The 15,968-nt window shown below is 39.2% G+C and overlaps 1 protein-coding gene across 1 annotated transcript in view; it reads left to right on the top strand.

The window, feature by feature from the left end:
• The window catches only part of LOC105481566 (deoxyribose-phosphate aldolase), a 129,612-nt gene that overhangs the window by 27,965 nt on the left and 85,679 nt on the right, over nt 1–15,968 (top strand). Inside the window, exons 2-4 of the mRNA XM_011741230.2 lie at nt 10,468–10,565; nt 11,723–11,870; nt 13,347–13,442. Of these exons, the coding sequence (XP_011739532.1) occupies nt 10,468–10,565; nt 11,723–11,870; nt 13,347–13,442 (342 nt within the window). The remainder of the gene's footprint in view (nt 1–10,467; nt 10,566–11,722; nt 11,871–13,346; nt 13,443–15,968) is intronic.

The raw sequence follows: 15,968 nt of genomic DNA, 5'->3' as shown, positions 1-15,968 counted from the left end.
GATTTTGGAAAAAAAAAAAAAGCCAACATTTAAAGGTCTTATTTAGAAGATAGTTCAAGACCGGTGTACATCACCTTAGATTGATTGACAGAATGGCTCTTAACTCTTCGAAGAGTCAGATGTTTCTAGTATTCAACTGATGAGAATCAGCAAAGAGAGAGTGCATATTGCCGTGAAGAAAGATTTATGTTTAATTTAATGTCACCTTTTTCACAAAGATCAGATCGTTCCTTTATTCTGTGTATAAATAAAATGTTTAAAATTTGACAATGACAGTTTTTATTTTAGTTGTTAGACTATGGAAGCATATTTGGATGAAATTATGAATTATATGTCTGTCACAAAGAGATCCAGGTATATTTCTGTTTCATAGGTTTCCTAATTTAATAAGAACATGTTTTTATCATGTTACTACAACAAAATTTGCATCCATGTTATCACTGCAAAATCAGATAATTATGTGTTTTATTCTAACCTCTTTAACTGAATTTATAGTGGTAGTCACAGCAATGTCAGTTATTTTACCTTCAGCAAAATAGACTTCCGGTTTTTTTATTTGATAAATTAGATTTTTAAAATGAGTCAATATTCAAATTAATTTAACTGATATTCTGTTTGAAGCACCTATGACTCTGCTATGAAACTGATACTTTCTAGTATTTTGTGAATCTTCTGCTAATGGAGCCAACAACTTAATAACTACTGCTTTCCTTTTTTTATTTTATTTTTTTAATTTGAGATGGAGTTTTACTCTGTCACCCAGGCTGGAGTACAGTGGCATGATGTTGGCTCACTGCAACCTCCACCTCCCGGGTTCAAACGATTCTCCTGCCTCAGCCTCCTGAGTAGTTGGTAGTACAGGCGCCCGCCACCACACCCAGCTAATTTTTTGTATTTTTAGTAGAGACGGGGTTTCATCGTGTTAGTCAGGATGGTCTCGATCTCCTGACTTCGTGATCTGCCTGCCTCGGCCTCCCAAAGTGCTGGGATTACAGGTGTGAGCCACTGCATACGGCCTGCTTTAGTTCTTACACATTTCACTAGAAAATTTAGATCTAAAAGTGAGCAATATTTAGAATAGTCATTTATCTCAATGAAAGTCATGCTCAGAGTTTTCTGTAACTGTGTCTTCTGAAGATGTGTTAAATTGCTATCCTTGGACACAGGCATCTTAACTACTAATTTTTTGGGGTAGATAGTGATGCTTTTTAGCAGATTTAGGTCATCCTGGAGTCTGATATATATGGATAGATAGATAGATGGATAGATAGATAGATAGATGGATAGATAGATAGATAGATAGATAGATGGATAGATAGATGGATAGATGGATAGATGGATAGATGGATAGATGGATAGATAGATGGATAGATAGATGGATAGATGGATAGATGGATAGATAGATAGATGGATAGATAGATAGATGGATAGATAGATAGATACCTTTGGTTTTTATGGCTCGTGGCAAATGTTGAAAAACATTTTATGCAAATTAAAAATAATCAACTTTCCTGAGAAATGGGAATTCGGAGTAAAATTTTTTATTAAACATACTTTTTTTGAGGTCATTGTTACTGATAGCTTTTGTTGTTGTTGCAGAATTAAAAAGCCTGACCCAAAGTAAATAGTTTTAGGTTTACAGAATTTGATAAATCATATCGTTTTCTGTAGTGGTTGTACTAATTTACATTCCTATTACCAGTGTAAAAGTGTTCCCTTTTCACCACATTCATGTCAACATCTATTATTTTTTGACTTTTTAATTATGGTCATTCTTGCAGGAGTAAGGTGGTGTCTTATTGTGGTTTTAGTTTGCATTTCCTTGATAATTAGTGATTGAGCTTTTTTTTATATGTTGGTCATTTGTATATCTTTTTTTGAGAAATATCTATTCATGTCCTTTGTCCACTTTTAATGGGATTATTTGTTTTTTTTTCTTGCTGATTTGTTTGAGTTCCTTGTAGATTCTGGATGCTATTCTTTTGTCGGATGCATAGTTTGCGAATATTTACTCCCACTTTGTGGGTTGTCTATTAACTTTGCTGATTTTTTTTTGCTGTGCAGAAGCTTGTTAGTTTAATTATGTCCCATTTATTTATTTATTTTTGTTGCATTTGCTTTTGGGATCTTAGTCATGAATTGTTTACCTAAGCTAATGTCTAGAAGAGTTTTTCTCATGTTATCTTCTAGCTCTTCTAGCATTTTTATGGTTTCAGGTCTTAGATTTAAGTCTTTCATCTGTCTTGAGTTGATTTTTGTATAAGGTGAGAGATGGGGATCCAGTTTCATTCTCATACATGTCGCTTGCCAGTTTTCCTAGCACCATTTATTGAATAGAGTAGCCACGAATATTCTGAGTACCCTCAGTAATCAGTGAATGCCTAGCATGCTGGGAGTGTTTGGTTATATCCAGGAGAGTGAGGAAGAGAGTCAAGCTTTGGTTTCGTTTTAGAGTGAACCACTTGGTAAAGTAACACTGTTCACTGCACCGGGCTCTCACATGCTGTGTGACATTGCTGGAGACTGAGAGAGAAGAGAAGCTGGAGTCTCCCAAATATATCTTGGTGTATTTTCAACTTTGTTAAGAAATGAAATGTAGAAGATGAATGCTAACACAGAGGGGACAGGAGGCATAAACCGGGCTTGTCTTGGGCAACCCAGGATGAGGTGGTCACCCTAGTGAGGACCAAAAGCTCAGCAGTAGTTGGACCATATTGAGAAGAGCTATCAAATTTGGCTTCAGTAGTTACTTGGAGCATAGAGTGGTGGGGGAGAGGGTCAGCGAGGTCAGCCCTGACAGTGTGTTCTAATCTGTAAACTCTTCCACAGAGAGACTTACCTGAGGCTGTTTATGGGTAGTGAGCAGAGGAAGCTCTTCTTTGAATTTTGTGCTTTGTGAATCTGACAGATGCTTCTGGATCTTTGACTTTTCACTCTCCAGGTGGGAATAATAGCACCAGAGATTGAGTAGCTCTTATTTGTTTGAAGACAAATTTTAAATGCAGAATAGAAAAGCTATAGTCAGTTGATTGATGAGATTTTGACCCCTCTCCACTGTGCTGCTTCTAGTGATTTGCTACAGGCCACCACCTGCTCTTGCTTGAGCTTCCGACTTGGCTTTCCCACCACAGCCAGAGGGATTATTTTAGAATGTAAATCAGATCATTTCAGCCCTTGCTGAAAATTCTCTGAAAGACTTACCGTCTTACACGGGAAAACCTGCTGAAAAAGTCTCCTTAAGGACCTTTTGAACCCTGTTGGCCGTGGCTCACCATATGCAGTATATTTTATATTGCCACACGGTACACACCACACGGTACACATGGGATTGAAACAGAACTTCCACGAATTATCCTACCTGTATAACATGCGTTGTATCTTGACATTTTCTATTTTTCTGTTTCTTTCTTTTTTAAAAATGCTCATTGCCGCTGACAAAATTGATTTCATGACATATCTGTGGGTTATTACCCTCCTTTTGGAAAACGTTTTACTACGTGATCTGGCCGTTGCCGCCCTCTCTTCCATTTCCCGTACCTGGCCTTGCCTACTTTCCTCTGATTACACTGTGTCCCTGCTTTGCCTTAGATACGGCTGTTCCCTCTTGCCTTCTCCTCTTTCTGTTACCGGAAAGAGGTCCTGATGCAGACCCCAGGAGCGCGTTCTTGGATCTTGTGCAAGAAAGAATTTAGGGCGAGTTCAGAGTAAAGTTAAAGCAAGTTTATTAAGAAAGTAAAGGAATAAAAGAATGGCTACTCCATTCTTTTATTTAACCCCGGAGGGCTGCTGGTTGCCTATTTTTAATAGTTATTTCCTGATGATATGCTAAACAAGGGGTGGATTATTCATGCCTCCCCTTTTTAGACCATATAGGTCTAAAAATATTCCTGATGTTGCCATGGAATTTGTAAACTGTCATGGCACTGGCGGGAGTGTAGCAGTGAGGAGGACCAGAGGTCAGTCTTGTAGCCATTTTGGTTTTGGTGGGTTTTACCCGGCTTCTTTACTGCAACCTGTTTTATCAGCAAGGTCTTTAGGACCTGTATCTTGTGCTGACCTCCGGTCTCATCCTGTGACTTAGAATGCCTTAACCGTCTGGGAATGCAGCCCAGTAAACTTCAGCCTCATTTTACCCAGCCCCTATTCCAGATGGAGTTGCCCTGGTTCAAATCCCTCTGACATTTCTGCCTAGAACACTGTTTTCCTAGATGATGGCCTCATTGCTTATTTCACCTGGTGCCCTGTTCAAATGTTTTATTATCAGATTTTCCTGGCCCATGCCCATCCTACATTCTCCATTTTCTTATCCTATATAACGTTTCATTGTAGCTCAGATGTATAATATAGTTAATAGATATTTATGTGTTTATCTCTTATTAGGAAAGGCCTGTGAGAGTAAGAATTTTGTTCTTTTCAGCACTGCTCAATCTGCAGAGCCTCCAGTGGTGTCTGGCACCATTGTGGATAGCCCTTTGATATTACTTGAATGAATGAATGGTATTCATAGGCATACTTGCATTTATCAAACTCTCCAGGAGGTTTTCTGTCCCTTGTCTGTCTTATATCTTGTTTAAGTCTTGACTTTGGGTAGAGATCCCTGCAGACTCTCTAAAGAAGGCTGGAGCCATTTGATCTAGAAAGTTTGGGTCCTGTGCACCTTGAGCATGGACTAGAGGGGAATGTTGGCCCAGGGACAGTCTCTGTCCTTGGCCCCACAGACCCCTGCCCATGGAGAGGAGCACAGCTACGGGTGGGCTAGAGTAGGCTCTTAAATAGAGCATGGGCCCATCTCATCCCCTTGTAATGTTAGTATCATGTAGGAGCAATATAATGATCAGTTTCTACCTGGGGGCCTGTGGTGAACATTTTGGTGATCTTTTCTGTGGGAACAGAAACGGCATTCTGACATCATCATTTCTGCCTGACGTTGTGTAGCTGTGTCAGGCTGGCTTTCTGGAACAGCTCAGTGGCCAAAGATTGATCACGAAGGGTTTAGAGCTGTGAAAATGCCCCAGGTAGGTGTTGTATGATGCTGGTGCCCGGATCACAGACAGCTGCCTTACTGGTTTACCTCCTGTAGTCTGCCTTTCATTCTACCTGTCCTTCACACTGCTGCCTGGCAGTTCCTCTTAATTCAACAGTTAAGTATTATGTGTTATATTTTCTGCTCAATAAGATAATGCATGCTCTTTGTAAGAATGTTTAAGTATTAGGGGAATATATAACATGAGAAAGTAGGAATATAATCTAATCTCTGAAGAGAAACACTTCTATGAATTTGGCATATAGTTTTTTTTTTTTTTTTGCAAATACACCAACAGATACATGTTTTGTATTTTTTGTTTTTATGAACAGTTTTATTTTAAAAAGCACACTGCTGTGCATATTTTTTATTTTTACTGAGTAATGGTATCATAATCAGTTTCTACAACAGTACTTACTGATGTACCTCGTTCTTTTTTTTTTTTTTTTTTGAGGCGGAGTCTTGCTCTGTCACCCAGGCGGGAGTGCAGTGGCACAATCTCGGCTCACTGCAAGCTCTGTCTCCTGGGTTCAAGCGATTCTTCTGCCTCAGTCCCCAACTAGCTGAGACTACAGGCTTGCGCCACCATGCCCAGCTAATTTTTGTATTTTTAGTGGAGACGGGGCTTCACCATATTGGCCAGACTGGTCTTGAACTCCTGACCTTGTGATCTGCCTGCCTCGGCCTCCCAAAGTGCTGGCATTACAGGCGTGAGCCACTGCACGCAGCCTGTACTTCATTCTTTTTAATGGCTGAAGTGTATTCCGTATTACGGATTTGCTATATATTATTGAACTGGATATGGATCTTGGTGTCATTTGCAACAGTGCTACCATAAATGCCTTTTCATATTTGCATTTGCAAACTTACGAAAGTATTTCCATGGGACATATTCTGTGTGCCGATTGCTTTTTAAAAATACTCCTTTAATTCTGTTGCAGCCCTGTTTGGAAATCTTCTGTGACTTTTGGTCGCCTGTATCATAAAGCCTAGACTAGAGCCTAGAGCCAATAGAAACATAACGTGAGACATGGAGTCGTTTTAAATTTTCAAGTGTGCACATTATAAAAAAATAAAAAGGAACAGGTGAAATATTTTAATAGCATTTTACTTAGCCAAATGCACCCCAAATATTATAATTTCACTGTGCAATCAGTGTTAAAACGTAAGTAGATATTTCACATCCTTCTTTTTGTACTGAATCTTTGATATCTGTGTATTTTACACTTAAAGCACATCTCAATTTGGACTATCCACATTTCAAGGGCTCAGGTAGGCACACGTGTGTGGTTACTGATTGGACAGCCCGTGCCTGCACTCAGCCTGGTGCTTACGGCACTTTACAAATAAGCCACAGTCGGTCATGCAAGCCACATTCAGTCACATTTAGCCAACCTGCTTTTGCTTCTGACAGCCCCACAAACTTGCAGTGCTTCCTGTTTATTTTTCCTGCATCCTGCACAGTTTTTTGGGCAGGGTTTCTCAGCTTTGGCACTGTTGACGTTTGGGACCACATAATTCAAGTTGTGGGTGCCTTGTAGGATATTGAGCAGTATCCTTGGCCTCTACCCACTAGATACAAGTGGCACCTTCTCTGGAACCTCACTACCCCATCTGTGGCAACCAGAAATGTCTCTAGACTGAGAAACAATGCTTTAGGGGGAATCAGAAATCTCTACTTATCCATTAGGGTTGTTTTAGCCAACTGGATAAGCCTACTGTGACCTACCCTTCCTCTGAACTGGACTTCTTATCCAGCCAGTGTGGTAAATTTTTATTTTTGTGTATTAGGAACAAAGTTAAAATCAAAACAGAAAATGCACCTCCTTTCATAGGGTTATCATTTGGTGTTACATGTTTTAGGAATACTGTGAAAAATACAAGAACTTCTGTAGAAACACAGATGAAAATGATGGAAAGGCTAGAAAGTAAAGTTGCAGGGAAAATGACCTCCGTCTCCACTAAGACTTGAACTGGAAAATAATAATAGTAAATTGTGAGAAGAGTATTTGAGGACAAATTTATAACCAACACAAGGGCCTAAAAACCACCAAAATGACATATACTAAGATAAATAGTGGGAGTTTCTTCATTGGAGAATTTTAAGAGAAGAGTGTCATTGCCTTCCAATTATGGTTTCATGTCTTTTCTCCCCAAAGGCATGTGTACTTAAAACCCCTTTTGGCCCCATAAGAAGATTCTTTGGTCCTGATGAGATTATGTGCATTAGAATCACTTCTCCTGGAAAGGAGACGCTAAAGGGTACTTGAATAAAATATTAAAAATTATGAAGGACATAACAAAGGCCAATCAGTCCTTTCTTTTCCCCAGACCCCATAATATGAGAACATGGGTTATTTGATGAAATTAAAGAGTAGCAAATTAAGTGCTAATAAAACGAGATAGTCACTTACATAATTCATTGCCATGGGAGGTCACAGAGGCAAATTTTGTGGCTATATTAAATATGGGGCTGGATAATTTTATGACCGCTAATGATATTTTCAGCAGTCAAGGCTGATACTGTGAGAGAAGAAATCCTATTACATTGTCCAGTAGATGGTTTGCAGGGACCTCTGGCAAGAGGTTTCTGAGAAGTGTAAGAGCAGACCTTGTGAGTTCTAACCTTTGGTGTACTCAAAATTGGTTTTTAAGGTGAAAGTTCCCAGGCATCCCATTCATACTTCGGTGGCACCTTTTCTTGTAGAGATCCAAAAGCCCTTTGTAGTCAGAAGCAGTGGAGAAAGACATTGCCCAGAATTAAATCCTTTCTGGTCTTTGGGAACCCTCGACTTATTTATCATATGCCACCCGTGTGTCAAGTCCTTCGCTTGGAGTTTTAACAAATCTTTTGGGGACATAAACATTGGGACACATCAATGGCATTCTGAGTGAAGGGGGTGTACTAAAGGTAGAGTGCAGAGTTGCATGGGAGCACAAAGAAGCAAAGCGATGTCTCAACCTGTGAGGTTCAGGGAAGGCTCCCAGAGAAGGTGACATTTGAACCGAGTCTTAAAGGATGAGCAGCAGTTCACTGTTCAGCAAGGCAGGGAAGGGTATTCTTGGTAGAAGGAGCATTCCGCATGCACAGATCCAGAGACAGCCTGGCATAATGTGTCAGGGAACTGCCAGTAAATTAGGAAGGTTGCACCACAGAGGCAGAGGACGGGTGAGGAAGGAGCTGGGGCTTGAGAAGGAGGAAGGAGCCGGATGGTGAAGGAAGAGGCTTGTGTTTGCCTGAGATCCCTCTCCAACAGTGGTGCCACTGTTTCCAGTGGCGACAGTAGTGGTGAGTTGGGAGTAGAGAAGGGGAAGGACTTCAGGGATGTCCTGTGATCGATAAAGGACAGCCTCTCAAAGCCTTGCCCCACAGAGTAAGGCCTACCTCTTTTTGATCATGGTCAAGAATTAGTTGGCAGTGAGCCTTGGAATTAACATACTCTTTGCTTCACTCATTTTCCTATATCTGCCTGAAACAGTCTTTACCATGAACCCAATCACCATTATCAATCATCTGAGAAAAAAGAAAAAAAGAGCCTCCTAGGGCTGGGCGCGGTGACTCATGCATAATCCTAGCATTTTGGGAGGGCGAGGCAGGTAGATCACTTGAGGTCAGGAGTTTGAGACCAGCCTGGCCAACAGGGTGAAACCCCGTCTCTACTAAAAATACAAAAATTAGCCTGGCATGGTGGCGCACGCCTGTAGCCCTGGCTTCTTGGGAGGCTGAGGCATGAGATCATTTGAACCCAGGAGGTGGAGGTTGCAGTGAGTCAAGATCGCACCACTGCACTCCAGCCTGGGCGACAGAGAGAAACTGTGTCTCCCCGCAAAAAAAAAGCCTCTCCTGTGTTTGAGTAGGGGGTGTTTCTTACAGGTCTTAGATAAATTGGGACGAAGTCTAGTGTGTCTGGTCTGATTTTCTTGGGCGCTGCTAGAACAAAAACAGCCCTTGTGTGGGAAAGCAGAGGCAGATTTCATCGGCCTGACCCCAGACTCCCATTTTCTCTGTGAAGTTGGCTCAGCAAACAAGCAAAAAAAACATACAATATCTTTGAGGAGCAGGAGCAGATGGATTGAAATGTTAAAAATCTGGTTTGTTAAATGATTTCAGCTAACAAAATAATTAGAGAGAAAAAGAAGCACCCAAACTCTTTTCCTTCTTCAGTGAAATTTAAATGAGAATATCATTATTAATCACTTAGAGTCCAACTTGCAATTTCTGTACCTTTAATACTGATACTTTTAAGAAGAATGAAATGAAAATGAGAGAAAGAACGTCATCTGTAAACATGAGTTTAGATGCAAATACTTAAATTTGTATTGTTACATGATACAGTATGTGATCAGCAGTTTTCTTCATTGCATTATAAAGAGTTCTGTAATTAGTGCATTTTTTCTAATGGATAACTTTTTCTACAGTGCTCTTTTAAGGCTCTTTTAAAAACATGGAATTGCTGGGGAGATACAGAAGTGAGGTTAGTTATAGAAGGTAAATAATGTTCATGTCCAATTTATTGTGAGGCCACCTATGTTATAGGATATTGGTGGATGATGTTGAAATACATACACTCTTTGATGTTAGACACCCAAAGATGGGTAAGATCATGGCTGGCAATGTACTAACTACAACAAATGGTTTCACCAGGAATCCTTGATGAACTGATTACAAGTTCTGTAGTAGAGATCTGTCTAATGTTAGCTCTGTCTGGGGAGCTGACAGTGTTTTCACAACAGCTAATATTTAGACTAGGTCTGAAAGTAGAAATTACAGTTAACTGGAAGAGAAGAGAGAGTAGATCAAGGTAGCAGAGAGCATTTCAGAACAAAAGCAACAGAGATCTCTCCTGAAACTTTAAATAATTTGTTTTTTCTTTTTTTCTAATTTCTGTTATATCAGTCAATGTTGTTATTTCTAATATATTTTGAAAATTTTTTCTTTGAAGAAAGAATGGGCTGTATCCTGTCAGCATGCAGTAGGTATTAATCTTGCCAGTAGTGAGCACAGTTTCTGTAATTCCCACCATTAGTTCACTTAAGTATTTATTAATCATTTGCTCTCCTGGACTGGACACTCACAAATACGTCTTTGCTGTCAGAGGTGAGGTGCGTGGCATGGGTAACACACATTTCCCCAATTGTTAGGCATGTCTGTGTCATGAATCAATACAGGTTCTTCTAGTTCCAAATGTATGGGCTGGTACAGAAGCAATTGTGGTTTTTGCCTTTGAAAGTAATGGCAGTGATTTTGCATGAATTATGCCTTTTGTTGACTGGGCTTCCATCAACAAGGCTGTTTATTTATAGTTGTACAAAAAAGAAACATAAGCTTTAAAAAAAGGTTGATGTCAAGTGATAAATGTATCCTTTCAAGGACCATGTAAAAATAGGTGACTATATTTAATGAAACTTTAGGCTTCAAAAAGTGTTTTTTCTGTCTGTTTTAGACCTTAGCTGGATCTCCAAAATACAAGTGAATCACCCGGCAGTTCTCAGGCGTGCGGAACAAATCCAGGCTCGCAGAACGGTGAAAAAGGAGTGGCAGGTAAGGGTTCTTGAGCATTCTTTGCCTGTATTTTACAATGCGTGGTCTCTTCCCTCAAGGCCACAATATTGAATTTCGCTCAAGATGCATCTAAACTTAAAAGATTGCAGCTGTCCATGACTTATTTTAATAATTCATATATGATGATGATGGGTTGGAGAAAGATAACACATTTATCCAAACAAGTTAAAAATCTTATCACTCTTGAGTGGCAAAACCGCAAATGAATTTGAGGCATCTTTATTCATGAGTGAATTAAATGGCATATTTTCTCAACACATTTATTCAGTTTTTTAGACATGCCTTCTTCTATTTTAATTTTAAAGCCCTAACATCTAAACTTGATGTGTCCACTCTTGAGGCCTTTAGGTTTAAGAGTTGACCTTTCTTGACCATCGTGTTTACCTTACTATTACTTTCCATAAATCATTTTTCAAAATCCAAAAATGATGTTTCGTAGAGTACTTGTGGTCAGCATTTTCTTCAGTGTATCCCAACCAAAGACGTGCTGTGTAAGATTAAAAGGAATTCAGAGTTCATTTCACACGTGAGGCAGAATACTGTGATTGAATCCTTGAGAGTGATAGTTCACATTTTGCTCATCCTTAGAAATATTCTGATTGAAAAGATAAAAGAAAATTCATCAGACTGAGTTGTGAAATATGAATATTGTTTTAAAAATGGAATTGGATTAAATTGAAAAAAAAAACACCAAAAAACTTGGAAACTTTTAAAAATAATAATCTCATCCCAGATCCCAGAGCGGGAGGTAAAATGTAAGATAGAAACCTTCTTTCGGAGTTCTTCTATGTCAGGGTGGCTCTGATGGGCTCTCCCTTTGGCTGAGATGGAGTAGTCAGAAGTGGGGAGACATGGGCTAATAGGGGTTTCAATGTGGGATATCTGTGGGAGAAAAAAAATGTTTAAGGCCACTCTTCCTCCCTTTTATTTTGGGCAGTGTTCATCTTGTTAGTGGTTCTTGAGCTGTATTTATATCATATATCAGAATATTCCATAGAACAGTGTGGGCATAAGATATTAACACCCATACTTGTCTAATGCTTCTCTACTAACCAGCTGGGTTGGAGGTTTGTTTGTTTGTTTGTTTATTTATTTATTTATTAAATTTACGTTGTTTTCACTTTTCTTTAAACCAGGCTGCTTGGCTGCTGAAAGCTGTTACCTTTATAGATCTTACTACACTTTCAGGCGATGATACATCTTCCAACATTCAAAGGCTCTGTTATAAAGCCAAATACCCAATCCGGGAAGATCTCTTAAAAGCTTTAAATATGTATGATAAAGGTAATGTTGTTGCTGTGATCTGTGTGGTGTTTACTGCTTACAATACTGATTACTAGATCTAAGAGGGCTTAAGATACAACTGCTAATGATAGTGGTGATAGAATCCATGATAGAAACTCTTGCTGTGTATACATGGACAGATTCTTCTCTGAAAAACAGCAGGAAGAGAATCTGAGTCTTTTTTTTTTTTCCAGGTCAGTTCTTGGATTAAAGTGCTTGGCAGAGTGACTTTATTTCTTTTCAGTTCTTCAGTTTTGGAAAATTTCTGTTTAGTGACACTAAAATACTAATTCTGATTCCCTAGCCACACGTGAAAAAGCCGGTCTCATTACTTAATAATCACATCTCATACATAAAGTATTTTCTGTGAGTATATGAAATACTTTTGAAAATAAAGTGCAAATGAGAAATACAGCCTGCTTGTATATTAGGTTAGATATTTCCAAAAAAGTCATGTTCACTGCCTTAGTATACATGAAAAGAAGGACTTTTCTAAAGTTGCCGTAAGTTTAGGACCTCAGCATTTTGGAGATGTTGGACACCTGTAAGAATTGATTCCCTTGTTTTCTAAATAAGGAACCCTACACCTGGAAGGCTAAGCAGCATTCCCAGGACTGCATGTCTTGTTACTTGCTGGGCTGGTTTTGGGAGCCAGGTCTCCTTCCCATGGAGTATGCTTCACAGCCCCCGAGTGCCTATCTGCTGTGAGTGCAACTAGAGACGCTGAATTGGCCCAATGCAGGTCTTTTATCCCAAACAAACATGTTTAGGTTTGTAGGTAACGTACAAACCTGAACAACTCTATGGCTTTTGAAAAGTATTTATTATGTTTATTTCGAGTTGGCCATAAAAATGCCACCTTATTTATTGCACTCAAAGGTAACAACTTGGTTTAAGGTCTTATGATATTTCTTTGTTTTATAGTGACTATTCGATTTCTAAGTTTTTTAAAATTTATGAACTTATTTCTTAAAATTGGGGCTTCCGTTTCAGATTTTATTATTTCTTTCAAAATTGGGAATAGGATTAGTTAAATGTCATTTTTGTGGTACCTCCCTCTAAATTTTACTTAATATTTTTCTTCATCTGTCCTTCTTCAAACTGTCCTTTCTTCAGGTTGTCCTGTGAGAATGCTCTGTAAATACGGATTTTGTTATCTACCTGAAGTATTTTCATTTAGTAATGATCACCAAGTTTACTATTTAGACATTTCTAAAAAACAGTACTATGTTAATCTCAAGGAAGAGTATATCAAACTTGTTTTTATGACTTTAACGATAAGAAAATAATCCATGTTATCAAGAACTAGAAGGGAATGTGGAAAATAAAAATCTTTTAATTTATTGCAGCATTGCGGGGGAATTATTTTTTCTCTCGTTTGATTTTTGCCAGTGTTGCGATATAAATGATAATTAAAAGCATGTTGTGTGAATTGAACTTCATTTAAAGTTGGCTATTCCTATTTTTTCTTGATAGGCATTACCACAGCTGCCGTCTGTGTTTATCCCGCCCGGGTGTGTGATGCTGTAAAAGCACTCAAGGCTGCAGGCTGTAATATCCCTGTGGCATCAGGTAAAATGTGTTGTGGCTTTTGTTGTTATTTTTTAAACATGTTTCCAGTTCTTCATACAGTGGGGTATTATATATAGTTTTGTACTATGATTTAAATTAGTTTATGTATTTAATTAGTTGTATTTATTCATGATTTTAGTATGTATTAATTGCTTAGTAAGTGGAAGACATATTTATTCCCAACAATATAGAACTGTATTCCTATCCTTAAGGAAACTGAGTTGGTTTAGGAGGAATAGTCAGGTGAAGAAAAAAATCATAAGGCACGATATATAGTATTTTTATATCTATATATATACACACACACATACACATACTAACACACACATGTATGTGTGTTCTGTTTTTTTTTTATATATATATGTATGTAAAATATAATAAGGATATGCGGACTGGGGACGGTGGCTCACAACTATAATCCCAGCACTTTGGGAGGCCGAAGCAGGTGGATCACTTGAGGTCAGGAGTCCAAGACCAGCCTGGCTAACATGGCAAAACCCCATCTCTACTAAAAATACAAAAATTAGCCAGGCTTGGTGGCAGTGCCTGTAATCCCAGCTCCTGGGAGGCTGAGGCTGGAGAAAGAATCGCTTGAACCTGGGAGGCAGAGGTTGCAGTGAGCCGAGATCATGCCGCTGCACTCCAGCTTGGGTGATAGACCAAGACTCCATCTCAGGGAAAAAAAAAAAACAAAAAAAAACAAGGATATGCGCAAAATGCAGTTGCAATTCTGAGCAGGGAATGATTATTCTGCAGAGGTTGGTGACACCAAAGTAAGAGAAAGCATCGTCCTGGAGATAATTGCATTGGGTTTTAAGGATGAGGAGGAGTTCACAGTGTTAATAAGGTAGGGAACCGCATGTTAGACAGAGGCACTAGCACGTGTGAAGGCACAAAGCATGTTCAGGGGACTGGAGAAGGTTTGCAATTATTGGCTTCAAAGGCAGGGTTCCGAAGACAGGGCAAAGGGGGAGATACAGGAGTTGAAGCTGGAGAGGGAGATCAGGACAGAATTTCAGAGGGGATCCATGCCATGTGGTGGCATTTGGCCTGAATTCTGATGATAGGGAAGACATTGAAAGGTTAGAGGAGTGACATGATCAGCTTCATGACATAGTAAGTTACCTGATCGTACTGGATAAATTAGAAAAGAGTGAAATGGAGTTAGGGGAGACTTGTCACAGTCCACGTGGGAGCTGATAAGAGCCACACAAAACCTAGAAGATAAAGGAGAGAGTGCATTCAGGAGTCACTGACTTCAGATAGACACACTAGGACTTCATATGACAGAAAAGTCTTTAAAGCATTAGTTTGGTAAATATATATCTGTGTGTATATGGATGGATGAATAGACAGATATAAAATTAGATTCTAGTTTTAAGAGATGTTTGAGGAATATCCTGATGCTTTAAAAAGGGAATCTAGGCCAGGCGTGGTGGCTCACATCTGTAATCCCAGCACTTTGGAAGGCCCAGGCAAGAGGATTGATTAAAGCCGGAAGTTTGAGACCAGCGTGGGCAACAAAGGTATCTAGAAAAAAATAAAATAAGTAAACATTTAAAAGGAGTTTATAGCTTATTAGGAATATATTAAAACAAACATGGTGCACAGTATTTATATAGAATTGGTTTATGAGGATTCCCAAAGTATTTGGCAGCTACACCTGTGTAGACCTTAATTTTTCATCAGCCTCAGTCAGTACAGTTTTTGCTTTAAACAACAGAGAAACATGCTTTCCTCTAAGGTAGCAGACCTAAGGAATTGTTTTTAATTTTTATTTTTTGAGACAGAGGCTTGCTGTGTCACCCAGGCTGGAGTGCAGTGGCACGATCTCAGCTCACTGCAACCTCTGCCTCCTGAGTTCAAGCAGTTCACCTGCCTCAGCCTCCCGAGTAGCTGGGGCTACGGGCATGCACCACCACACCAGGCTAATTTTTATACTTTTAGTAGAGATGGGGTTTCACCATGTTGGCCAGGCTAGTCTCAACCTCCTCACCTCGGGTGATCCGCTTGCCTTAACATCCCAAAATGTTGGGATTACAGGCAAGAGCCACCATGCCCAGCCCCAAGGAATTTAATGTCAAGGAAACATGACAGGTTGTATTTAGAAAGAGGGATGGAGAGTTAATGATGTGCGTGTAAAAGATGTTACTATTTTTCAAGAGTGTAGTTGTCTTTTGTGTTTTCATTTTCCTCTTATTTACACTTGGCTCTACCCTGCCCCTCCCCCAATTTTGTGGACTAATTAGGTATGTTTTCCTCCTGCATTCTCTTTTCTTTATGCTCATCTGCCAGGCTGGTTGTTTTTAACATAGGCAATGGGAGGAACACATATGACAGTTTGTTTACCACAGCTAAAGAGGTTCATGAGAAAGTTAATCAAGATAAATCAAGGGTAAAAGAGTAAAAATCAAAATAGCTAACTTGATCAAGATTTGGATCCAAAACTAGTGTGCTAGGTAACTAGTGTTCATTAAGACAGGGCTACAACTACTATTTTATGGCTATCACTGTGAAGATAACATT

The sequence above is a fragment of the Macaca nemestrina genome, chromosome 10 (genome assembly GCF_043159975.1).
Source record: "Macaca nemestrina isolate mMacNem1 chromosome 10, mMacNem.hap1, whole genome shotgun sequence".
Taxonomy (NCBI): Eukaryota; Metazoa; Chordata; class Mammalia; order Primates; family Cercopithecidae; genus Macaca; species Macaca nemestrina.
The sequence above is the reverse complement of the archived record's forward strand: the minus strand, read 5'-3'. Positions and strand labels throughout refer to the sequence as shown.